Genomic DNA, 27,602 nt, shown 5'->3' with positions numbered 1-27,602 from the left:
GTCATTATACAATTATATAATATATAATATACCAATACGGCTATACTAATGGGAATATGCGTAGTAAAATCGAATTATAACCTGTGAATAGCTCATAGTAGTTCTAAGAATTGTTTTAAGTATAAAATAACCGTTTCAAGTACTTACTCATATGCTTATTACTATATAGAATAAACGATTAAATAATATTTTGTATGCGTTTTGTTTGTTGTTATAATACCTAGGTCGTGATCACGGACAAATATCCAGTGGCTCTGCACTACGTGGCGCATTTAGATCAAGTATGGGTATTGAATTGGAGGAGCGTGTACGACGACGGTGTAAAGACGATACAGGTGATCAGGGACGCGTCTCAAAAGCGAAAACACCACACCGTCCACCCGGAACCGATAGACGGTCAATTCGATTTGGTCAGAGATTTGTTCATGCCCACGGCACAGGTATGCGCGAGCAATATTTTATAGTAATAGAATATAATATACAACGACGACGACGGTTTTATCGATATGACCTTATTTTTTTTTTTCATTGAAAATCACTGCATGGTAACCGAACTGTTTTCACATTACTTAGCCCAAATATTGATACAACCTTACTTTATCGATATCCCGAAATTTTACAGGATCTGAGCCACTGGTTTAAATACGGTTATGTGAGCCATGCCAACCAAAGAGGACTATACAAACTGGATTTGGCCAACATGCGGTACATAAGAAGTATAGACCTGTCACCGTACAACTGTGTACCCCGCACCCTGCAATTCTCGTCCTTGTGTAAGTATATTATAAAGGTTTAATTTATCGATATTTTAATGTTGTCTGATCGCAAGCGTGTTCATAAAAATTTGATCAGACGCGAAAATATTGTATTATCGTTTAACCCGTGACTTACTATATACTCATACGGTTGTTGAAACGCAGACGGTTTTGTTATCATCGAATGCGAAGAACCAGGAACCGGACACGCCACGGGCCAGGTGATCTTAGATTATTTGACCGACACGGTGGTCAACAAAAAGACTACGATCAGAGGAAGTCCTTTGGTTTCGCCAGACAGCAGAGTCGTCGTGTCCATCGATAAAGCCACCGATGGTGTGACCTTGGTTGTCCAACAAGTTTTAGGTAAGTTTTATTTTGTAACGAACTGTATACCTGGTATACCAACATGATATCAGGATACTAGAAATTATTTGTTTAAATTTTATTTTACTATTTAAACATTCGCACACATCATAGAATCTGGACTCAAATTTTCATTCGATGTCAAAACCACTCTAATGATCAGTGACATAGCATTCTATCCGTCTCGAACCACACACGGGTATGATTTATACGCCAGCGCTGCAGACAAAGAAGATATACTGTTTCTGAATCTATCTAACGGTAAGTGTTTCGATGCATTATAATATCAATCATGTCAAATCACTGTCACTGAACTAATTTAAATATTCACAACTCGGTTTAAAATATAGCTGTGTAGGTATGTATAATCTAATTTTAGTTTTCATAAAAATATAAAACGTTAAAAACAGAACACTATTTTCAAATAATATCTGGTAAGTTATAATATTCAGTTTATAAAATACATAAATATAGTTAACTTATTCTCATCGTAATATCTGAGAAAAGACAACTTTTCATATAACGTAAAAATACTTTGGCCGATTAAAATAATAACTTTTAGTTGTATTGTTCGTGTACGTATTAATTCTTGATTCGATATCAGTTTTGCTTACATAGGTTAGGTTAGGTAACGTCGTGGGTAGCTTATAAAATACATAATAACCGATTAATTTACAACGAAATGTCAATACAAATTCAAAACGGTGCAAAAAATACCTAAAGAATATTAAAATTGTAATTTACCATAGTTGATCGGTTTAATGTTGACATGTATGCTAAGGCATACAGTAGCCATATAGTAACATTATGACAATCGAAATCATAAAATAATTATTGGGAGTTTACCGCGATTAATGTAAATTTTAGCGACTAATTATGGGTACATCCATTGTTTGACCGGTTGTAATAATTCTACATAATACCCGCATACGTACAGTGAACTGTGAATAAACGTCATTATACTGATTAACGAAGCGGTGGATTTTCATGTATTATTTTCGATTATTATTAGGCCACAAAAGTCTGGCTCGTGGCTTACATTTTACGAGAAACACAACCGTTATTACAACATATTTTCATTTATTGTTTTAACCCATACTTTCTATTTAAGTGAATTGAGTATCGAGGACCTAACGCAATTATTTTTAATAACTGATTTAAAATCAAATCAATTATTACAAGTTCGTAATTAAAAATGTATTGTTCATAAAATAACATATCCACTTGTAAGCTATATTAACTATTAAAATATGGTCGTTACAAAAGTATTGCGAGGCTTAAAAACAATGATAATTGTACATTTCATTACAACACTATTAGGGGAAAAATTATTATGTGTAGTCGTGTAGTGTTATTACATATATATTCCAACTACGTTTGGAACTATACTGCAGTGTGTATCGCGTACAGTCTCGACTGTGTATATTGATCGAACAGCAGCTTTTAATAAAATCTTCACTGTTTGGTCGGTAGGTCGAGTTTCGCACAGAATCGGTTTTAGTCCATGATTTATTGCTGCTTTCTTGTTTAATGACATCGACCCCGGTGCACACTCTTCCACCGTGACTATCGGACCTCGCTTTTTTCTATTTACGAAATACGACCTTTATAAAGACATTATGTCGACCGTTGTCCAAACAAAAAATAAAATTTTTATAATATCAGGACGTATAATTTAATATCTAATGATGTCTTGTATTATATTATGTAATGTTCAAATAGTATTTCTGTAAAACACATCTTGAGCGATACGTTTTTTTTATAAAATGTATGCTATCACGCGTATATTCTATTACATATTATTTATTTTACTGATAGATGGACTTAGGGATAGTGTGCAGAGCCGTAGCTAGGGCTTGGCGAAACTGGCCCAGGTCAGGAGCGCAACGAAAAAAGGGGCGCAAAATCCAGAATAAAATATACCATATATTGATTTATTATACCAATTATTAATAACATAAATTTTATTTAAAATATGGTAAAAATAATTATACTAGAATAGCTACGCTATAGTACTTTTTGTAATCGCTGATAATTTGTTTTTATTTTTATTTTATAGAAGCTTAAACTGCTGTTTATACCACCACCCCACATTGGCACGCATGACAATTGTTAACATAATGATTTTCAAAATCGATTATTATTATTAACTCATAGCTGCATGTTTAATTTAAAATTAGGATCCTAAATGTTTTATTTTTATATTTTAAAGACCTTCATCAATTTATTCATATTTATGGGTGGTAGATAACTACTCCTATTTTAGTATTTAGTCTTTTTGTATCAGTCCATGAAAGGAAACACTTGTGAAAGAAGTTTTAGTAAACTGAAAATTATTAAGAAGTATCTAAGGTCTACAGTGTCACAGGAAAAATTGACAAATATGAGTATTATATCGATTGAATGTGAATTGGCTTCAAAAATTTATTTTGAAAATATTATAGATGGATTTTTTACAAAAAGAACATGAATAGTGAAATTTTGAAATGCATAAAGGTACAATTATTTATTAAATTATTATATAAGGTTATAATCAGTTTGGTAGTGTTTTTTTTCTTATTAAATATAATAATTATTATAATAGCTAATAAAAATAAAGTAAAACAAAGAATGTATAAACCTTTTGTTTGTGTAAGTACGTGAGCGAGAGGGAAGAGGTAAATAATTTTTACAAAGGCGGAACAATGTTAAATGGCCAGGAGCGCAAATGAACATGCTACGGCTCTGATAGTGTGCACGGGACATGATCCTTGCCCACCATGAGAATTAGTCCTTCTAATCAGATTTAAATCAAACATTTATTTGCAAATTTAAGCGTGCATGAATAGAAAGCTTCTTACGAAAAAAAAAAGCAATCAATACTCAATGTGACACACATTATTAGAAACCATAATAAGCGAGCTGTTAGTATATAATATGTTAACGTTAAAAATCAAAATAGAAGGCCTAAGCCCCGTGGAAAACCATTGACCCTAGTCCGTCCACACGTGTTTCTGTTATAGTTATACCGTGATTACCATGCAAATCTAACATGATACCCATAAATGTAATGCATCGGTGTAATGTTCATTTTTTGATTTTATCGGTCCACAGGTAAAGTAGAAATGATCACCGGCGTAGGCAAGGCCATGCTCCAGTCGTTGACGCAGTGGGGTAACCCTAACCGTCCAATAGCCGCGTCCGGTATTTTCGGTCACTATATGGTTACGCCAGCCGATGAAGCGTTGTTTGTGATCAACGGCGAAACCCGGACGGTGAACTGCGAGATCGGCGGTCTGATCCATCCTAGACTGGTCACGTGGGTCACCATGCAGCTACAATAAACACAGAAGACAGAATTCAAAATTTTGAAGAAAAAAATCGCGTTGTTATTGATTATTATTATTATTATTGTTGATACCGTCATTACTCATTCTTTCTTATTTTCTCGCTATCATAATATCTATGAAATCATCATCTCGTCGTGTTGCTTTTAAACATTTTTCGTTTCGTTCAGTTTCGTTGTTCATAAAGGTACCTCACAGTTCACACAATATAGCGGATTAGGTGTATACGTTAAGTTTAAATATTTAAACCATAATCTTTATATAATATATAATAAAGCAATGATAAAATTATAATATAGTAATAAACCGAGCGCGGCGGTGCGGTGGTCGAATGTCGTTCAAACAGTTTTCACGTTTTATTTGAACATCATAATAATAATATGCATAACATAAAATGCTTATTTTTTTCGTGTTTTTCGTAATATTTAACGTTAGCCAACGCGTCAAAGTTCGTAACTCAGTCTTGTTTTTTTCAAACTAAAATAAAATCAATGAGTCTCGTCGTTTCAGTCATTTTTCTGACTCCGAGCCAAATAATATATATTATGTTATTATTAAATACGTTGTCGCCGTGATTGTTCGAAGCCCATACTATAGTACTCACTTGATAATGTGCCTATATAATATAATATATAGTAAGTAGAGAGTATGCAGTGGTAAAATTCCATTACGTCCAATTTAGCGGATATACGGTTTGTTTGCTCTCGACACATATATATATATATATATATATATATATATACTTACATTATCGGTGATAATACCATTACTATATGTTATTATGAGTACCTAGCTGTTCGTTTTACTGGGGATACGTCCCGCTAAACGGAGTAGGTCACGACGAGAGTCACGATACGACGTTTTAAACAAAATATAATACACGTAGTAATCATCGAAAAATATGCGACGTTTCAGATCAACGGCCAACGTTTCAATCCAAAGATATATGATAATATTATATTTTTGATTAGTATATTATATTATACGTATAATATTAGTATGTCGTGTGTGAATTTATAATAATATAATATATACCTATCATATATAAATAACATAAAAAACACGGACTTTCATTCCATAGAATATTTTATCCAATTAAAAGATTGAATAATTTTAATTAAAGTAAACTGATCTAAACATAATATAATATTATACGGAATTTTCAACATCGGCATAATATTTTTAAGTTGTTTTTGTTATTAGCTAGGTACGCATATTATCTTGGGTGGTTGCGAAAATTTAATATAACTGCGTTTAGTGTGAACGTTATTACGCGTCGTCAAACAGTACATATTCTGTCTGTAAAAGATTATCCGTCCGATTTTTGTAGTTACTTTTCGATCGATCGATCGGTCCGTTTACCACTGTGAGCCGCCTCGAGAAATTGCGCTACGTACAAAACCTACGACGGCGACGTCTGAATACAAAAATAAAAAAAATATATAAAAATATTGTAATACATTTAGAGTTTTACGTGTGTTGTATAATATTATGATTATGATATGTAATGGTACCTAATACGTCATCGTTTATAGGAGAAAAAAACGTACTACAATTAATATTTATATTATAAAACTTACTTAGTTATAATAAAATATTATATAATAATTAATAATAAATATATAATATTATATACAAGGTGATTCTTTAGAAAGCAAAAACTGATTTTATTGAAAAGTACCTATCAATATTTTTTGAAATATTGTTTTAGCATGATTTTAAATTACTTAAAAACTATATTTTGTAAACTAATTAAATATTTAGTTTTTTTATTTTTTGAATGAACAATACATTTATAATTTCAACTGTCATATAATGAAACAAAATATTTTTCTCAAAATTTAAACACATACAAAATTGTAAACCAATACTTAATATAAATTATATCTTAAAAATATTTAGTCCCAATTGGAGTGATACAGGGGTTCGCCATAAAATTGGTACAACACAATACGCTATCCGCTCATTTTTTTTTTTACATTTATACATTTATTATCCATAATAAGTAAATTTGAAAAATTAAAATTATAGTCAAATGATGGGCTATAGGTGAAAGGAAAAATAAATTACCCCAACTTCCAATTAGTAGTACCTCTGAAAACATTTAATATTTTTTAAATTGTTGATATCGCATCAATAAATATTTATAAAGTCATAACTAATAACTATTAACTTTTATTTCAAAAATTGAAATACTCAGAAAAATATTTTGTTTCAAAATTAAAAATGTAAGCTTTCATTCAAAAAACCCGATAATCGTATACAAACTTAAATTTATTTTTATTTTATTGTTAATGTAGTTTCGTAATGTCTTAGTTGTTATTTAAAAAAAATATTTCCATCATAAACTATAATATTATAAATTTGTTGTTAAAAAGAACCACCTTGTAAACATAAACATTTAAGAATCCGAGAATCGGGTTTTTTTATATGTATAATAATAATAATATAATATGTGATTTGCGAAGTTAGCCGAAACAACCATTCGCAGATCGGTATTTTGTAAATAATACAATAACTATACCTGCATAATGAATAACAATAAAAATATTTATAGTTCTAGAAAACTTAAATAGTTATTAATCATTACTATTATTGTACACACTAATAAATAGTGTAAATCAAAAAGTTCACATTAATAATTGGTTAGTTGTGTTTGTTTGTGGATTTTTTTTTATATAATTAACATAATATTATAGTGTGGGCTTATTTTTTATCAAAAAATATATATATTATAAATATGTATATGATAATATAAATAGTGTAATGATATTTATAACTGAATAAAAAATAATAATAAAAAAAAAAAAAAATTGCTCGTGTTTAATAATTGAAATCTGTATACCATCCGATTGTTCATAATAATCATTTACGTCGCACGTTCAGCGGATACAATGTGTTCCAATAAAGTTACATATTATTGTCCGTTTTATTTTTTATTCATAAAATCATAACTTAAATCGATCGTTTTTACGATTATTGCCATACGTATAGCTGTTTTCCCACGTGTACCGCTTACAATAATATCATTAATACATATTCGGTTCATAATTTATCGTAATATTATACGTATATCGTAGAGCATGCTATTAAATACGGATAATTAAATTCTCGTTATGAACTGCAGAGCTACTACAATAGTATTTTAATCTTTACGACGAATATGCTGAATGGCGACGAGTGCATTATATAATATAATTGTTATACCATCTAGCCAAATAGTATTGTTGCCAGTGAAAAAACAAAGCACAGACCCATCGAGTGACCCGAACACAACGTGTAGAATACATTATTATAACACACTGTGTTTTATTTTGGTGTTCGGATATATTATTATAGGAACAACACGATAAATTTCCGAATCTTAATAATTACATATTATAATGTTTTGATCACTTGAGTGCATTGGAAAACTCAAAGGAAACGTAATCGGGTCCGTGTCAATAGCGTCTAAGAACGCCGTATTAAAAGATACATATTTGATCAAATAACTACGTGCGATACAAAATATAGGAAACTGCCGCGTACATATAACGAGTCCCGTTGTACCGCGAGATCGGCGGTCTGTAAACATTGCGAAAACCTATAAATTTGAGTACATACTACATTAATGAAGTAACAATAGAGAAAGAGATTATGCAGATATTTAGCGAAACATCAAAAGGATGTAATCCTTCTAAAATGCGTGTGATTCCGCAGCAGCGCCGTATTCTATAAAGGTACGCGTCCGTCTTTTATATGTATATAATATGTACATACGTAATATTATATTGCCTAGCTATATATTATATTCAGCATACACGCGCGTATTATTATAGTGATATAATGGCAAAATAATTATCAACTACCATTATGTTATAGGTAGGTAGGTAGGTTGTAGGTATCATATTTAATGATCACGATATCGGCGTAATCTCGTGTGTAATTTATAGGATGCGTTCAAATTTTAATTAACTATTTAAAATTAATTAAGATTAATACTGAATAATAATAATAATAATTATTATTATTAGAGAGATGGCTTTACGTTTTCGCGTGATGCGTATATTTTTATATTGAACAAATTATAATATATTGTAACTAAAATAACGTAAATATTTGACTGAATAAGGATAATATTTTCAAGCAATCCCAATTATTCGTTTTAAAATTCAATATTATACATTTATCATTGGAAATAATAAATATATATTTGATATAATATACATTTTAATCTTAAATCAACTTCGTGATATTTTAATAACTTTATTAACATCTTAATTCTTAAGTAAATATATTTACTTAGTATTTAGTATGTACCTACGCACATATTAAATTAAGTTTTTTCCAAAACATAATAATATTTCTTCTTCCATTTATCTACACTTATTTCCCCAACCAAAAACAACTACCTATTGCTATTGTTAGTTTTATGAACTTAATTTTAATCAATTTGAATATTGTATCCAAATATTGTACTCTAATCTTTTGTCTTAAGTATTTCTTCAAGCAAATATGGTTTTAGGCTAAATGCATTTTCGACAAATTTAAGTTTTATAGGTATCTACTTACTTAAATAATTGAACAGTAACTTAGAAACAAGTTATTAAATCATAACAAAATGCTTATGATGTAATAATACTATAGTAATTTCTATTCGTAAATGTATACAACTATAACAAATATTAATATTAAATTTGAAAATCGATAACAACTTGTTTTAGCATAAATTATTCAACAAAACTACTATAAGTATTTACCCGAGCATTTGATGTTCTTTACAAATTATTATATCTAAACATTGTTTGATAACATTATGTGTATACCGTGCATTCTGTTATGGGTGGTTGTAATAAATTCGGTACGGCAACTCGTAAATAGGTCGATTATTGTAAACTCAACTACGATATTTTAACAGTATGTACTATGTACCTATGAGTAAGTATAGCAAATATAATATTAATGTAAACTGAAACTAGATTTTTAATATTGATAAAAGTTATTTTTATTTTTAAGAATCTATAAACAGTATCCAGGAGTCGTGTGGTAAAAACGTGACGATATTTTATCGACAAAAAAGTACGTTCAACTAATTTATTATCTATTATATATTTTATAGATAGATAAAAACCAAATTCACAACGACAAATGTAATCTAGAGACTAGAGCCAACTCAATGTCATGTTCCATTTGCTCAATGTGATACCGAAAACTGAAAGTTACAAGTATAATTATGGATAACACGAGTAATAATATTCGTTTTCAAGAATCTATAAATAAAAAAAAAAATCGATCTAGTGTATACTGTATTAATGTATAAAGTTACTTTCTTGTGATAATCTGATAGTCATTAAGCTAAGAAAATATTTAAAAACAAGAAAGTTGGCCGTGCTCTATAGTATAGGTGTCGAGTGCGTACCTGACCAATGGATGTGTGTGTTAAATTTCAATTCAATAATAATTAATTGCATTTACATAAAATGATTCTGATTTATAGAGATCATCTGTCAGCCTACATTTCATAAGATAATATTGTGCGTATATATTATAATATTTGTAACGTTGTCATCAATAATTTCTATTTCAATTAGCAATACGGTATGTTAAACTAATTTTTGCTAATAACATATCGCATATACATATATTATTGTATTATTAGTTCATATTATATTATTACATTATTATTTATTACTATATTCAATACAATTTAATAAGATAATACAGATATATACATACAATATACCGCATACGCCGATGTAAATATTAGGTTTATGGCTTAAGAAACTTAAAATTTATCTGAATATTTTGAAAATTTCATTGTAAAAAATAATAATTTAAGTAATAGTAAAATATTTCAAGTTCTGGCGATTAATATTGGATGCTATCAAAATAATAAACTTTATATACGCTGTATGTAATTTACGTATTTTTTTTTCTATGGTGAATACTTCAGATACAGCTAGTATAGCTGTTCAATATTATATTAGTCAAATATTTTAGCCGTAATATCGTGGTAACATTAATATGTAATGTTAAACTAAAACTATGATATAAATATTCACAAGATTACAGCATAACTGAAATATCAAACTTATAAAATATATTTCCTATGATAGGATTAAGTTTGTGTGATAACCCCGACGTATCGCAAACGAGCTTTTTTTTTTAAATAATTAAACGAGGCAATTCGCAATTATTGCAAGTATGGCTTGGCTACAACCAGGCGCGAACGCAGAGGGTTATTGGGTGTTTAACTCCCCCTTCCCCACCCCCGAAATATCAGGAACAAAAAAATAAATTACCTACAAATTAATAGTATGATATTCAACCCCCCCCCTCCCTCAACATCTCGACATTTTTTCTCGTGTTCGCACCTGGCTACAATGAAAATCAAGACAATATTTTATATTTTCAGTCTATACTGCGTACACAAGTACAAAATCAAATATAGTATATAGTTTGAATACAACAATTAAATCCAAATATTTCCAAGAATATTTAATACCGTCAAAATTACCACATTTTAATGTTGCCTCAAATTTGTATACTATAATATAATAATATACATATCACATTGTTCGATTGATAACTGTATACATTTTAGATTATAATTAATGGACGATAATGTATAAGACGTATAGTAGTTTTTGTTTCACAAATTATATAATAATAATTTATCCGTTTTCTGTTTTTTTGGTGTGTCGTCGTGTCAATGGTATTATATAAGATATCATTTTTTTTTTTTTTATCGAAAAAAGGTGTAGTGTATATTTGGTGACGTTTTGAGCTTTATGGTAGTGGGTGTGGGACGATAATTCACTTAAACGATATACATAATGCATACCATCACTAAATATAACTACATTTGGAAATTTCTTAGCAATAAATTCGTGGTTAGACTTGCAAACGGCCTTAGTTCATTCTTCACGTTTTTATGGCCAATGTAAATTTAAAAACTATAAATACGTAGTGTAATGAATTGCGCGATTTTGCGCATAATAAACAATGATGTAGCAATGTAGCATAACGCATAAGCCCGAAAAGGATGCTGCAAGATGTAAAGATGAAACCGATTCGATTTATAGATTTGTATTTATAGACTTCACAATCAATAATAATATATAATATATTTTATGCTAGACACGTATTTTCGGAAAACATTATGGCAGTCGTCGATTGGAATACCAACATTGTACATTATGTTTTTTGGCAAAATCCAAAGCCAAAAAAAACGTGTCGGACTAAATGTCTCAAATTCCCGACAAAGTGAGAAACACATTATTTTATTAATTAAACATCTAGAAAATCTGAGTAGATACTGCAAAATGTATTAATATTAAATTGCCAAAGAATGTGGTAAACGTTACAAAAAAAGGTCAAATATAGGTGTACCTACATTAAAACAAAAAAAATCGAAAATCATTTTGTGTAGTATAGGTGGTAACTAATTCGAAAAAAATATTATTCAAGAGATTTTTATTTTAATATCGGCTAAAAATCATCTAATAATTTTCAATTAAATAAAGAATTTTTAAAAATAATTTTAATTATTTTAATCCTTACATTGTTATTTTGTTATTATACAATAGCTTAAAATTATTATTTTCAATAGGTCCGAAAATACATTACGAGATTTAACAATAATTATAATACCTATTGGGTAAGTTTGTGCACAACTATATATTATACTCGAGAACGTTTTTAATCCGATTTGTGGCTTCTGCTACGGCATTAATAATTTATATAATTTTAACAGCATAGAAGGTAAGTCAGTATATTTTTATACTATATTTATAGTATATTTATTTTTATTTTTATAGTATTTTATATTCAACAAAATCTTTGATGCACCAATTATTTTGTTTGGCGTTCGATACAATAATATCTATATTGAAAATGACTTCTTAATTTTTTTAATATTTTTTACTCTTATACATTTTATGTTATTACTTTTTTTAAATAATAACGTGCATTTTTAAATTTATATTCTGAAGACAAATATTTTTCGATACATACAAATCTAAATTTAGATGAGTAATCTATAGACTACAAGTATTTAAAGTTTAGATGAGCAGAGTAGTAAACCATCATTTTGTTCTACTAAATTTATTTCGACTAAAAATTATGTATAAAAATATTTTCAAAAATATTAATATAGATTTTTAAATAATAAGTGTATATTTGATAAAATAATCACGTTGTAACTTTAAAGTAATATATTTTTTCCTCACATTTTCATAATATTGTGGCTCAGAAAAATCACAAATTTCTTCAATGCATCCTTCTGCGTTCATTAATTCTGTTATAATAATTCTCTACGTCATATTACATAGGATGTATCTCATATTCTAACTATTTTATGCTTAAATTATTATTTAATCTTAAATAATCAAAAAAAAATAGGGGGGCTAAAATATATTTCGAAGGGGCTAGGCCCACTAAATCCCCTCTAGTTGTGCCAATGAAGCTAACAAGTGATATCAGACATTCCAATGCCGGTTCGTGCGTAATAAAAAAAACTTACGACCTTACGAACCTTGAATGGTTTCAAAACATATTCCACGCCTTGAAATTGGTAGATAACGCAAAATATACTCGGTCGAGTCGTACCGTTCGTATAGACATAATAATATATAGGTACACACAGTGCGAATAGTGCGATTGCGATACATGTATTATAATATTTTATGTTGTTAATATTATCTTATGCAATATGTGTATGGTGTAAATGTTCTGTTTGAAATGATCTGCATCAAATGATCGTTCATTTTTCTTCTAATATACTTCTGAAAGCTTTCTGCTGGCTCATATCTGTGATAGCGAGATACTGAAGTTTTACGTATCAGCGTATTCCACCATTATTTAAGCCATGTATGGTCTAAGGATGTCCGTACACAAATTATTTCATCAAACATTTTAGAACTAAATACTTTCTATATTTAAAATTTAAAAAGAAAACTTACAATACAATATTAATAGTTATAATATTAGAAAAAATAGTCTGACAATATTAATGTTCTACCCACAGTAATGTTCTGTGACTTACTTAAGACTGGCGCACTCCTATCGTATGCGTGGGGCATCCGGCCTTAGGCTTATTCAGAAATTTTTTTAAGACCGGTGCTAATTTACATATGTATATAATTGTAGAGAAATATTCTTAACACTTTACTATATAAAATAAAAAGTAATTCTTAACACCATTAGAAATAAATAGTAATCAACTTTATGAAACTCGATATAAGAATATTACCTACTTGTTGACGGGTATATTTAATACCACATACATATAATATTATGAATTAATTGTAATGAATTTATTTTACATCATTTTGCGTGCGTATAAAGTGCATTCGTACTTTATCCACGCGTTCTCGGTGCATTAAAGTCTATACGTTCTACTTATAATACAATATTATATATTTTAGCATAATTTATTATAGTCTAGCTACTATCCATCGACGGGAATTTTTTTCGAACAGCACTGGAACAGATCGCCGCCGGGACAGGCGTGCAAACCGATTTGAACAGTGTCCGGCCGACACCCGCGATAGCTCTTTTCTTTCGGTTGACACTCCGACCACTTACAGTTTTCGTCCGGATAGTCGCGGGAGTCCGGATTGGAGGCCGTGGCGGTGTCACTGCGAGCGCAACACTCGTATCTAAACCCATCCACTCCGCACACCATCCGGTTCCTTTCCGTTCTGTTGTAGCTGTCGCAGCCCTTGATCGCCCAGTCGTTCGGCTGACACCCTGTCCACCAACAGTCGTCGACTGCAAGCTGTACCTGCGCCTCGCTGTCCTGCATACAACAGTAATACTCCGAACCGCCGTCGCATTCCTTCACGTTTTTCTGCGTTCGATTGTACTGATCGCATCCGATCACGGCCCACGTGCTCAACTGGCACCCAGTCCACCAACATTCTTCTTTACCTGCAAAACGTTAAAAACGAAAACATCGTTTTATCCGAAACATTTCAACAACACATAAACTATCTCGCAAATATTTTAGAAACATTGTAATGCTTATATTATTAGGTAGGTATTATTTATGTCCTCAAAAATGTTAACGTCTGTTGGTGATTCTGTTTATTAAGGTTTATTTTACTGTAATCTTAATGATTTAAAAACTATCTGTAAACCTATCACAGAGTATTGTTAAACTTTGATTTATTTGTTGTGGCCATATTGTATTCTATCGTAAAAACCTATATATAGGCCTATAGCTATTAATTCATATGAATTAATATGATAGGTAATAAATTGTCTTACATTTTCAACTGCTAACTGCAAAAAAATGAATATTGTAAAATATAGAGTTTACAACGTTAACAATAAATAAATAAATAACAATAGTTATAATAGTTATAATAGCATTAACCCTAAGTCCTAGTGGTTCTAGTTTATAGTGGTTTATAGTGGTTTACAAAAGTTATTCAAGTGTCAAGTCAATAGGTATATAGTTCTATTAATTTGCAGCAACAATACATTATTATACAATCAATCGATTGTTTCAATATGGGTACACTATATTATATATTTATAGGTAGTAGATACATAAAAATAATATAATATTGTGTATTAATAATATTTTATTTTTTATCATTTATTTTAATAATAATATTATATATTATCATTACTCACCCGCAGTGAAAAATGTGATGGCATATGTTTGTGACGAAATAATGTACAGCAGTAAAACGAAACATTTGCATTGTTCATACGACGCGAAAACCATGATAATTAATAACAATAAGTATTAATTGCGTTATTATTTTATATTTATATCATTACAATTATTACATTCATTACCGTTATTTGAACCTATCTATAGGATATATGGATAAATACCTACAACCAGTGTATTGGACAATACGACCTGGGACGCGCTAACGAATCACACAGTCCACTAAATACGCTTAACAACAGTAAATAATATAATATCACTTATCAGCTGGACATTTTGTAAAATGAAAATCAAGTATTAGTTAATATTATGATAATATTCTAACCGTGTCGTGTTATAGATAGGTGCTAGGTACTAACGTCATATGTGTATTATAGGTAGGAATCCGGTTATGGAAACCGCTTGCGTTGAGTCATTATTGGCGTTAAACGTCATTATAGTATTATACGAATGCGATTTATAATAATGTTATTATAGACGTAGCCAGTTAGGTAAAATAATATTATTGTAATATCACTATCTGCTGTCCTTCGCTCCTTCGTTTAAATATCATCGTTACCACTACATCAAGAGGACATCACGGTCACACCGAAATTCAAATTACACGCTTAAAGATCTACGACTTAATTATAAATAGAGAAAAGTTATAATCGAAAAACTCAAAAATCATTATATTATTGAATATTGTAGTCATTGTAGATATTACATTGTCATAGGCGTGCGCAGACTTTAATTGCAGATGCAGCATATAAAATTAAGGGTACCGCGAAAAAATAACCACAGAAAAAATAACCCCATATGAGATTTTGTAAGATTTTAAATGATAATAATTGTATAATATTCAAAACTAAAATGTATTCTAATAAATACGTGAATGTCGTATGTTGATATTTTAAAAAATATTTTAATTTTTAAGCGAATTATGAGCATTTTCAAATATTTAATATTTTTCGTACTCATAACTCACCTACAAATTAAAATATCGTAAAAAACCAACGAGAAAACACAGATTATGTTCTTACCTAACAGTTTGATACAGGTCAATTTACTCTAATATCAATATAGGTATTAATATATATATTTTTTTTATGTATTATAATTGACATTTAATATTATTAATATTATATACGGTTTTTTATTTATATATTATTGACCGTAATTGAAAAAATTAACTATTTGTTTAAAATTATTATATTATTTATTTATACCTAGTTGGTACTTACATATTATTGATATTTCAAACTAATTTACTAAGTAACATGGGCAGATTTGGAAGTTCTTATTTTAACAATATAAGTATAAATATAGGACTTATAGATATTGAGATATAGGTACCATATCTTAAGAGGACGTCGCACCCACAATATACCTATAGTGTGTTTTTAGTTTTGATATTAGAGTAAATTGACTTATTATCAAACTTTTAGGTAAGAACATAATGTTCTCAAATTTTCTCGTTGGTTTTTTACGATATTTTAATATTTAGGTGAGTATCAAAAATATTGAATATTTGAAAATGCTCATAATTCACTTAAAAATTAAAATATTACACTTATTAGAATATTTATTTATTTATTTATTTATTGAATATACATTTTAGTTTTGAATATTATACAATTATTATCATTTAAAATCTTACAAAATCTCATATGGGGTTATTTTTTCTGGGGTTATTTATAAGGCAAATCAAAATTAAGCAGTCCATTTTTTAACAATCGGCCAAATGAATGTTGAATAGTCAAAATTATTGATCATATTATACACAGCCTGTCACCTGTGTTATAATTACCAAAGTGACTATAATAGTATAATAATTTATTTTTTTTTAACAATTGACAAATGTTAACATACTTCCTTACATTTTCTAAAGTATTGTTACTAAAAAAACTAAAATTTCGGTTTCGGTTTCTTTTCGGTTCCTAAAAAATGAAAAATACATTTCCTACTTTGGTTTTATAATTCTATAAAAAAAAATTTGGTTGTGTCGATTTTTTAAAAAATATTATAAAATATTAGTATTTAGTATAGTGTCAATTGGCATCAAATATCAATTATGATAGGTCAATACCAATTTTCAACCAGATCAAGTAATTGTTTAGGTCAACGGAAAAGACTAAATAAGTTAAACAATTACTAAACACTAATAACGTTATTAAACATAACCATTATTGTTTTTTTTTTTTTAATTTTTATACCTAGTTTATAAGTATACATTAATTAATTAATTAATTAATTTAGTTGTTATGTATCATTTACTAACCACCACTTATTGTATCAATATTCGGTATTTCAAATTTTAAAATATCAACAACTTTTTATTTATTATCACCACATATTATATCTATAGTATACTATTTACTCTATTAAAGACCGAAATTAATCATAAAAAACCTTTACAAAAAAATAACGGTTTCGGTTTTCAAATTAATTTAAATACCTACATTTTATTTTTATATTTTGTTTAATAACATAGGTATTAACTGATAGCTTTGTCTACACTCTACTGTAAAAATAATTATTCATTGGTTCCCACCAATTTTATTTACTTATAATTTATATTGAATTATTATATAATGAATAGCCCGACCGGCCCATAGACCAATTAATCGGCCCAAAAAATGTGGCAGATGTAGCACATGAACCCTGTGCTGCACCCGTGCGTACATTGTACCTATGTAATACGTTATATGGCATGAACGTTATTGCATTACAATTCTGAAATAACTATACATTAATCTTTTAAGTTAGACTAGTTAGAGTAGGTGAGTAGGATTTACCTAATCAATTAGTTAATCATGGTTGTTAGTATAACTCTATTAGTTACAGATTTACAGTCACCTGGTTTGAAGATAATGTTGAAAAAAAATAAATAAGAAAATTATGAATATAATATTTATAATATAAATAATATATCATATAATAAATAATAATAATAAACATTATAAATTATATTATATCTTCTTAGTTCACGGTTGAATGATAATAAAATATATAATCCAAGGTGGATATATCCACCTAAAATTCCACCATAGAGTAATTATTACTCTATGAATTCCACCTTGATACAATCTATAAACTTATACCATGTGGTATATAATATGATAATTTATATTCTCCGTTGATCACGGACCGCTCTTAAACGGAGTGATATATAATCTGTGATAAGAAAAAGCCGAAAAAAGTGATAACAGAACTTTAAAATTTCCCAATATTGCATAAATATTTATTAGTTTAATAGTTTATTACTGTTGCAAATCGCAATATTCAAAACCTCTTGGCTCGAGTACAACCAACACAGTTTAGATAAGTAAGTATTATGCTTAGTTATTATGATAATAATATCTGATTGAAGTCTAATATTTGTCAATATTATTAATGTTTACAGGTTATACACAAAAAAAAAAAATAATAATGTATTTTGGACTTAATTTTGGTAGACAAGCTATTTTAAAAAAAGCTAATGTATGGATGCGATGCATGTGCAATGTTGCAAAAAATAATGATATCAAGCAATTGGAATACATCCGAAACATAGGCATTTCTGCGCATATAGATTCTGGGAAAACTACCTTGACTGAAAGAATTTTATATTATACAGGTAAAATAGCTAAAATGCATGAAGTTAAAGGTAAAGATAATGTAGGAGCAACTATGGATTCAATGGAATTAGAAAGGCAGAGAGGCATAACAATACAATCTGCAGCTACGTATACAATTTGGAAAAATTACAATATTAATATTATCGATACACCCGGTCATGTTGATTTTACAGTTGAAGTAGAAAGAGCACTGCGAGTTTTAGATGGTGCAGTGTTAGTGCTATGTGCAGTTGGGGGTGTACAGAGTCAAACGTTAACAGTTAATAGACAAATGAAACGTTATAACGTTCCTTGTATAGCTTTTATTAATAAGTTAGATAGACTTGGTGCTAATCCATACAAAGTTTTGACTAATTTAAGAAGTAAACTTGGACATAATGCTGCATTCTTACAGCTACCAATTGAACACGAAAGCAACATTAAAGGAATTGTCGACTTGATTCATATGAGGTCAATTTATTTTAATGGCGATTTTGGGGATAACATAGAATATGGCGATATTCCAGAAGATATGAAAAATGTAGTCGAAGAAAAACGTCAGGAATTAATTGAGCATGTGTCCAATGTGGATGAAAAATTAGGAGAAATGTTTCTCGAAGAAAAAGTTCCTACTGAACAAGAATTAATTGATGCGATTCGACGGTGCTGTATTAAAAGAACATTTACACCCGTTCTCCTTGGAACAGCGTTGAAAAACAAAGGTGTTCAACCCTTGTTAGATGCAGTTTTATCATACCTACCAAATCCCGGAGAAGTAGAAAATGTGGCATTACGGCCAACTGATGATATTAATAACCCTGAAAAAGTAATATTAGATCCTAGGAGAGATGGAACTCATCCATTCATTGCCTTAGCATTTAAATTAGAAGCCGGAAGATTTGGTCAGTTGACGTATATGAGATGTTACCAAGGTAAATTATCCAAAGGCGATACTATATACAATTTTAGAACATCTAAAAAGGTACGGTTATCAAGATTGGTACGTTTGCACGCAGATCAAATGGAAGAAGTCAATGAAGTATATGCTGGTGACATATTTGCTCTATTTGGCGTGGATTGTGCTAGTGGTGATACTTTTATTGTTGATAAAAAACTCAACATGTCATTGGAATCTATTTTTGTACCAGATCCAGTTGTGTCTATGGCTATTACACCAGTTAACACAAAAGATAGGGACAATTTCAGTAAAGCTGTAGCTCGATTTACTAAAGAAGATCCAACTTTTAAGTTTCAGTATGATACTGACAGTAAAGAAACTATAGTTTCTGGTATGGGTGAATTACATTTGGAAATTTATGGTCAAAGAATGCAAAAAGAATACAATTGTCCAGTAACATTAGGTAAACCAAAAGTCGCATTCAGGGAAACTTTGGTGTCTCCTTTTGAATTTGATTATTTCCATAAAAAGCAACATGGTGGTCAAGGGCAATATGCCAGAGTTATAGGTATTTTAGAGCCATTACCACCAAATGAAAACACAAATTTAGATTTTATTGATGAAACATCTGGGCCCAATGTACCTAAGCAGTTCATTCCTGGAATAATAAAAGGTTTTAAAATGATGGCCGAGAAAGGATTGTATTCTGGTCATAGAATATCAGGAATACGAATGAGGTTATTAGACGGAGCTCATCACATTGTGGATTCCAGTGAGTTGGCATTTATACTAGCTACACAAGGCGCTATTAAACAAGCATACGAGGAAGCAGCTTGGCAAGTGTTGGAACCAATTATGGAAGTTGAAGCAGTTGTACCTATGGAATTTCAAGGATCTGTAATGGGCCAATTTAATAAACGCAATGGTATCATTAGTGGAAGTGAAGGAACTTCTGATTGGATAACAATTTATGCAGAGGTGCCATTGAACTGCATGTTTGGATTTGCAGGAGAGTTAAGATCATTAACTCAAGGTAAAGGAGAATTCAGCATGGAATATGTAAGATACTCACCAACAACACCCGAAACTCAAGAAAAAGTAGTCATGAATTATTTAGAAAGTACAGGCCAACTACAAGCTTTCCTTAATTCAAAAAAGAATACCAAATCATAGGAAAAAAAATATCATTAATTAGCTATATTGACTGAATTGTTTTTTTTTCTAGTACAACATCTTGTAAACATTTGTAATATAACTGTTACAAAATTATTATTGTATTTATGTGGATTATAAACCAAAATATATGTATTATTATGTAAGATAAAATTATATGACAATACAAAAATATATAACTTATATACCTTCTAATTTTAAAATAATAATATCTTATAATCTAAAGTTATAAACTTTATGTAGTGCATAAGGAACTAGATTGATTATATCAAAATATATACTGATGGTACCAAAAACATAATCTTCATGATGTAATTTCCACATCAATTTCTGTGAACAACAAGCGTTAAATACATTAATTTACCTTAATTATTTTATTATAATAAAAAGGTTTTCAATATTTATACCTGAGCATCATGCACAAGGAACATTGAAAATAATAATGAACTGATACTCGACAATACAAGTTCATATGTAGTACTGCCCAGTATTATTTGTACTAAAATACCGGACGAAAATATAGTGATGATCAGCAAAACACTAAAAATATAAAACCAAATTATTAAGTAAATACATACTAAAGACGGGGATGTAATGTTAAAACACCATTACAATAATATTTGCAATCAAACTTAAAACACTCACCAATATTCGGTCAAAGATAATCCCACTCTCTTTGTCTTACTTAAATATAATGTTGTTGCTATTATTGAAACTAAGGTGAGTAGTAATGTTTGAAGCAGTATAAATAAATCAAATGACGTGACTACAATTCCTACAGTACAAGCTTCTATAACAGTCTACATTTAAGGTTATAAAATTAATGGAATTCTAAAATTATAGTGTATGTCTCACAAAATAACTTTATCTGTATCATATTCAATAATAATACTTAATAGTTAGATCTTGGGAATTTAATTTTTATTATTTGTATACTTACAAAAATTATTAAGATTATAAGATTAGCAGGATAATGCTTGCGTTTCATATGTAAGAAAATAAGTACAGCCACATTGAAAATTAATGTAATTGATAACATGTATTCACTGAAACATACAAATTTTGAATTGATAATTAGGGATTAACAAGCAAACATTAAGGCATTTAATTATATTTGTATGTTTCTTTTCTTACAAATTATAAATAAAAAATCGTATTTTTGGGGTAAATAAACAGAAAAATCCCATGAAGTTGAATGCAAACAATTGAAGTATCAGAAGTGTATACACTTTTCTTAAAAATACTAAAACAAAATTAACAATATAAATATAAATTTATTGAAATACGTTGAAAATGTAGACATTGAATCACCTTGGCATACTTTTACATGTTGCTTCTCTGTATTTTCTAAAAAATGATATGATGTATTTATTTTGTCATCATTGTTGTTTGTACCTAGAAAAAATTTTATACAAATAATTAAAAAGAAAAAAAAATGTCAATATACTTAAATCTGATACTTAATTATTATAGAATATTTTCACTGTTATTAAGTATTAATTCAATAAATAGGTATTTGGATTACCAATTGAAGATACAATTGACTTAGTTAAAGATAATAATTATAAATTGAGAAATTAAATTAAATTAGAAAATTACATAGTACCTATGTTAAAGTAAATAAAAAATAAAATGTATACTTTTAAATACCATACATTTTACTAATGCTCATGTAATTTTTCTGAAAATACACAGCAGAATTTATGCTCTTGTCTTATTCAATCAAAATAAAAAAACCGAAATAATTTATTTATAATAAATAGAGGACAGCATTTTATAGAAAACATTAAACTTTATTTTTCAATATTTAAATATTATGATTTGTCATAAACTTCAAAACTAGTTTTTTAAGCAAATTATTGTCGATAAATAATATTAAAAAAAATAAATATATTGTACATATTGTTCACCAAATAATAATACTAAAATATAAAAACAGTAGTTATCTTCAAGGAGTATCACATTTTTATAAATTGATAAATATAGGGATTTAATTACATTAAACTTAACTAAGGAACTACACATTATGTTAACTTAACAAGTATAATGACTGCAGCTGGTCATTACCCAGATAAACAATTAATTATAATTGAAATTAAATAAATTTAAGATATTATTAAATTATTATTTGTTAAGTAGGCACGTCACCCATGTATATTGCCTCTGTCTTACAAAAGTATGACATGCTAAATTTTTATTTAATAGATCAAATTTTGTATAATACACTTCAGTAGCGGATTAACCACTAGGCTCGTGAGGCTTGAGTCTAAGGCGGCAACTTGTAGGGGAGCGTAAATTTGTTATGTTATTTTATTCTCAAAAAACTTAACAAAAAAAAAAAAAAATTGAATCATTACTATTTTTCACTCACGAGGCGGCTATAAACCCGATTATCCATCTCTTCGACGTTAGCCCATTTATACTATGATCTTTAGATAGTATTTAAAAGGGGGAGGGGACTGTAAACACTGAACGTGTCTTAGGGTGCCGTGAAGGTTAATATGCCATTGATACCCTTAAATAATAGAGCAAATAAACATATTACCAAACCTAAAGGGAAGAATATTATCATTGTTTTAACAGGTATTTTTTAAAGATTTTTTAATTTTTAAGTAAGTTGAGGGTATGAAGAATATTACAAGCTAAAAATCAAAATATAAAAAAACCTATGAGAAAACTGTTTATGATCTTACTTAAAATTTGATAATTGGTCAATTCACTCTATTATTAAAGATTAATACATGAAATTAGAACTTTTGTTAACAGATTTATTATGTTATAAGTTTGTAAGACAGAGGCAATATATTATGCGAGTGTGGTGTCTTTTTAGTTCTAAGATGTAATTTAGTTATCAATTATAATTACCCAAATAATTTACATCATCCATAATCACAGTTGATCAATTTATTGAGTATTGATTATACTCACACAAGTGTATTGAAAAATATTGAATACTGATTAGGAAATTCATTTGTCAAATATTGATCTTGAAAATGAGATAAAATTAAATTAAAATTATACATATTATAATTACTGTCAGTTCAAGTATTTATGACTACTTTACCTTTGGCAACAATTAATTGTTAAAGTAAACATATTATCAAGGCTACGAGACGTCAAACTTGGATAATATATATGTCTATAAATTATAAAGGCCTACCAGAATGGGTGAATGGCGGAATACTTCTATTAGACATCTAAACAATGTTTATTGTAAATTTATTTTTGTAAATAGTATATTTACGTATAATAGACGTCTTATAATATTTATTATTTTAGAAGTCGCTCACTCACTCCAACAACAAATAGGAGTGCCGCCGTGCCGGCAACTTTAGCACAGACTATATGACTATATATTTATATAGTCTGTGACTATAGCCTGTAGATTGTATTACGTAATTGGCAGTAAAGGGGCGTTGTATCTCACTATCAATTTTTTATCAATGTTATAACCACAGAATAATAATAATAATAATAATAATAATAAGTGCAGATAATAATATTATATGAGTTTTTGTGAGAAAAGTTCTTAATTTATGGAAATCTGGTCCAACTTCATAGCTCATTAGGCCGCCCTAGGCGCCCTAACACACTAGGTAATATTAATGTTTGATTTTCAGGTTTCACGATTTGAAATGTTTTTACCAATTTATGTACAACTGCTAAATTCGTTCCTTGTGAGTTTCCTAGGAAACCTAGGTCATTGAATGAACTCCCTTTATTGGAAAGTAACGGAGTTTAGGTTTTTTCTTTTATATCTTATACATACCAGTTGTTTTGAAAAACGTAGAAATGTCTTTAATTTAAGATATATTTTTACATTTTATGATGTTACTTGTAGCCATGGGCGCAACTAGGGTAAAATTTATGGGAGTGCTAAATCCTATAGTACAACATAAGAGCCCCCCCCCATTATTTTTGATAAGCAAAATTATTATACATAAAAAAAATGTTAATATAATATAGTATATAATATCATAATACTCATATATTGTTATAATAAATTCATTTTTTGTTATTAGTTAATGCAAACTTGTTTAAAATGTTTTCAGTATTTATATTCTTGGTAATTTCTCTTTCAATATAATATATTGAAGCTAGATTTTTAAAATGATTTTGTTGCATGCTTGTTCGAAACCAATGCTTCACTCTTCGCATTATAGAAAAAGATCTTTCACAAGTAATCGTTAACTGCAAGGATCTAACAGTTATGAATTTATGATAATTTTAAAATGTACAGTTTCAAAAAGATCATCTTACTTAAAAATAATAATAACATTAAAAAGCTACATGGGGGGCCCTGGATAATAATCTTACCTTTAAATTTTATAATAGGTCAATTCACTTTAATATCAAAACTAACAGTACGATATAAACTGAAACTGGTGAACGAAAATTTGCCATGTCATACGTGTGTAAGAAGAAGACAACACATGCAGGTATTACATCCTCTTAAAAATAAATCATACTGATTCTACGTATTTGTGTATCTATACTGTACGCCTTACAGTTTACAGACTACAATAATAAATGTATTTGAAGTTTCCATTTATAATATTTTGATAAATTATTAATTTTATACTGGTCAATACTCGTAAATTATTAATTAGCAAATCAGAAATTTTACAAATGTTGTAAAACACCAGTATAGAAAATTTGGGAGTGCTAATTTTGATATTGGGATTGCTTAGCACTCCCGAGCTCTCCCCTAGTAGCGCCCATACTTGTAGTTATGTGAATCTTACCTTTTTCTTTATACATGCCATCATTAATTAATTATGCTGAAGATTTATTGAAATTGTATGTAGATGGTGGAATAATTCAGTGATTTATTTAGAGAGGAACATGTTTCCTACAATGTCCATAGTCTAATACACTTAGTAGACGATTGTCGTGTTTATGGTGTATTAGATAACTTCAGTGCTTTTACTTTTGAAAACAGCTTTCAAGTTTTTGAATGTAAATTAAAAAATTAAATTCTTACTCAACTACATAATCGTGAATTTGAAAATCCTTAAGCAAGTGTTGAAGATATTAATTTAAGCAATAAATATTATCCTAAGGTTACCAAAAAAACTAGAGGAATATTATTGAATAATATATGTGGGCAATAGTTTAAAAAAGTAGAAAGTGAAAAATTTGTTTTAAAAACAGATTTAGCTTGTTGGTTGCTGCGTAAGCTTTGATGGCTTAATTTTAGTAATTAAATCCATAATATAGAATGACTCAGTAATCAGTTTAATTTGTTATACATTTGAAACATTATATGATTTGTATATCATCTATAATAGTATTGGAATTTATTTGTGTAGCAATTTATCAGTTGAATTTAAGGTTATTTCACTTAAATCAGTTGAATTTAAGGTTATTTCACTTAAATCAGTTTCTCAAAAGGCAATAAAATTTCCTTTAAATAGTTTAGGCAAATTTGCAGTAATTTCAATTTTATATTAATAAAACTGACTTATATTGTGATTTATAAATATTAATTTTAGTAAAATATGTTAATTCTTGTTTTTATGTTTTAGTCATAATGTCAAATGCAAAAGAAAACTTTTTTTTTTTTGTTAATTACAGTTTAATAAAAAAAAATGCACCAATTCTTGCTATTGTGCCTAATATATGGGTACAAAATTACAGCAATATGTCTTTTTATTTTGACCACCACAAAAATGATAAAGTTAGCTGTTTTACCAGATGAAGAAACATGATTTCAATATCCTTGTGAAATATTTAAACAAATTATGGAATATTCAAATTTTCACCTTGGAACTACTTGATTCAGAATTCAAAATCCACATCTAGTTTTACAACTCCAGTATTAAACAAAGTTACATTAATTTTTACCACTCCAATTTCACATCAACAGAAATAACAGAAATATAATAATAATAATAATTTAAACAATTTGACACAAATGAATTTACTAGTTCAAGGTACTTAAATTTATTTAATAAACTTATTTTACTGACTTGTCAGTTATACCAAATTGATTGTAGATAAGCTTTAAACAAATACAAATTCTGACAATTGCTTATCACCACCAATGTTTGAAAATTATAATGAATTTCATAATAAAGGTATATTTTCTTCTGCATAAGCAAAAACGTCATACTTTATAGATATGTGTTAAATATTAATATTTTATTTTGTAGATAATGAACAGTAACAGCCTTCATCATCCGAAGCCATGCTACCGTGGACTTGTCTCATACTACTATACATTTATTACAACAGCAAATTTTTTTAGTTCAACAAATTGCACGAGGTTAACAGGTAACTAATAAATTATTGATAACATTGATCATGAGCAATGGAGAATCTTAACCCCAAACAACAATCAGATAAAAATCTTCTGAATATTTCATTCTACCTGCTAAAACTGTAACTGAAGTATTTGATATTGAAGAAAAATTTCAATTGTCTGCTTCATGACAACTAATGGTATTAATTAAATTACAAATCCAATTATTAAAAATTAACATGATAAAACAGTCATTCAAATTTATTTTTAATTTTAGATCAGTAGATTACAGCAGAATGGAGGAATATCACAGAATAACATTACCACATTGCTATTAAGAACATTATTAACATTATTACCATCTAACAACAACTTTGAAGGTCTAAACTCTGGAAAACATGCTTTCAAAGATTTAATAATGTTTAGCATTGTAATTGGCAAGACTATTTTTAACTAAAAGTGTTACTTAAATTTAAGTTATCAAATGAATTATGCTATTGTTTTAACCTTTTAAGATGTAACTATGATTAAACTTTTAATAGTATCTGAATATGTGGTTAGATGCAGAATAAAAAACTAGTTACGCTTAGCACCAA

At 28.6% G+C, this 27,602-nt stretch overlaps 4 protein-coding genes and 1 pseudogene across 5 annotated transcripts in view; 3 read left to right on the top strand and 2 right to left on the bottom strand.

The window, feature by feature from the left end:
• Window positions 1-5,516, top strand: part of LOC113553508 (follistatin-related protein 5-like) — a 121,375-nt gene extending 115,859 nt beyond the window's left edge. For both annotated transcript variants that reach the window (XM_026956875.1, XM_026956874.1), the window contains exons 13-17: window positions 225-440; window positions 623-773; window positions 921-1,121; window positions 1,236-1,382; window positions 4,215-5,516. In XM_026956875.1, coding sequence (XP_026812676.1) covers window positions 225-440; window positions 623-773; window positions 921-1,121; window positions 1,236-1,382; window positions 4,215-4,444 — 945 coding nt within the window. In that variant the 3' untranslated portion in view covers window positions 4,445-5,516. The remainder of the gene's footprint in view (window positions 1-224; window positions 441-622; window positions 774-920; window positions 1,122-1,235; window positions 1,383-4,214) is intronic.
• A 7,824-nt stretch (window positions 5,517-13,340) lies between these two features.
• On the bottom strand, window positions 13,341-15,405 carry LOC113553990. The gene is made up of 2 exons (XM_026957608.1): window positions 15,071-15,405; window positions 13,341-14,359 (listed from the first exon to the last, which is right to left on the bottom strand). Exons 1-2 carry the CDS (start codon window positions 15,162-15,164, stop codon window positions 13,878-13,880), a joined length of 576 nt encoding a protein of 191 aa, XP_026813409.1. The 5' UTR covers window positions 15,165-15,405; the 3' UTR covers window positions 13,341-13,877.
• A 2,881-nt stretch (window positions 15,406-18,286) lies between these two features.
• LOC113553822 (elongation factor G, mitochondrial) lies at window positions 18,287-20,858 on the top strand. Its single transcript, XM_026957364.1, has 2 exons — window positions 18,287-18,420; window positions 18,499-20,858. The coding sequence occupies exon 2, from the start codon at window positions 18,525-18,527 to the stop codon at window positions 20,760-20,762; it is 2,238 nt and encodes a 745-aa protein (XP_026813165.1). The 5' UTR covers window positions 18,287-18,420; window positions 18,499-18,524; the 3' UTR covers window positions 20,763-20,858.
• An 8-nt stretch (window positions 20,859-20,866) lies between these two features.
• Window positions 20,867-24,107, bottom strand: LOC113553823 (protein lifeguard 4-like). The gene is made up of 8 exons (XM_026957365.1): window positions 23,827-24,107; window positions 23,628-23,748; window positions 22,074-22,157; window positions 21,897-22,005; window positions 21,703-21,808; window positions 21,408-21,562; window positions 21,170-21,302; window positions 20,867-21,092 (listed from the first exon to the last, which is right to left on the bottom strand). The coding sequence occupies exons 2-8, from the start codon at window positions 23,647-23,649 to the stop codon at window positions 20,976-20,978; spliced, it is 726 nt and encodes a 241-aa protein (XP_026813166.1). The 5' UTR covers window positions 23,650-23,748; window positions 23,827-24,107; the 3' UTR covers window positions 20,867-20,975.
• Window positions 24,108-24,262: 155 nt separating this feature from the next.
• LOC113554205 lies at window positions 24,263-27,602 on the top strand (annotated as a pseudogene).

The sequence above is a fragment of the Rhopalosiphum maidis genome, chromosome 2, assembly GCF_003676215.2.
Source record: "Rhopalosiphum maidis isolate BTI-1 chromosome 2, ASM367621v3, whole genome shotgun sequence".
Taxonomy (NCBI): domain Eukaryota; kingdom Metazoa; phylum Arthropoda; class Insecta; order Hemiptera; family Aphididae; genus Rhopalosiphum; species Rhopalosiphum maidis.
The sequence above is the reverse complement of the archived record's forward strand: the minus strand, read 5'-3'. Positions and strand labels throughout refer to the sequence as shown.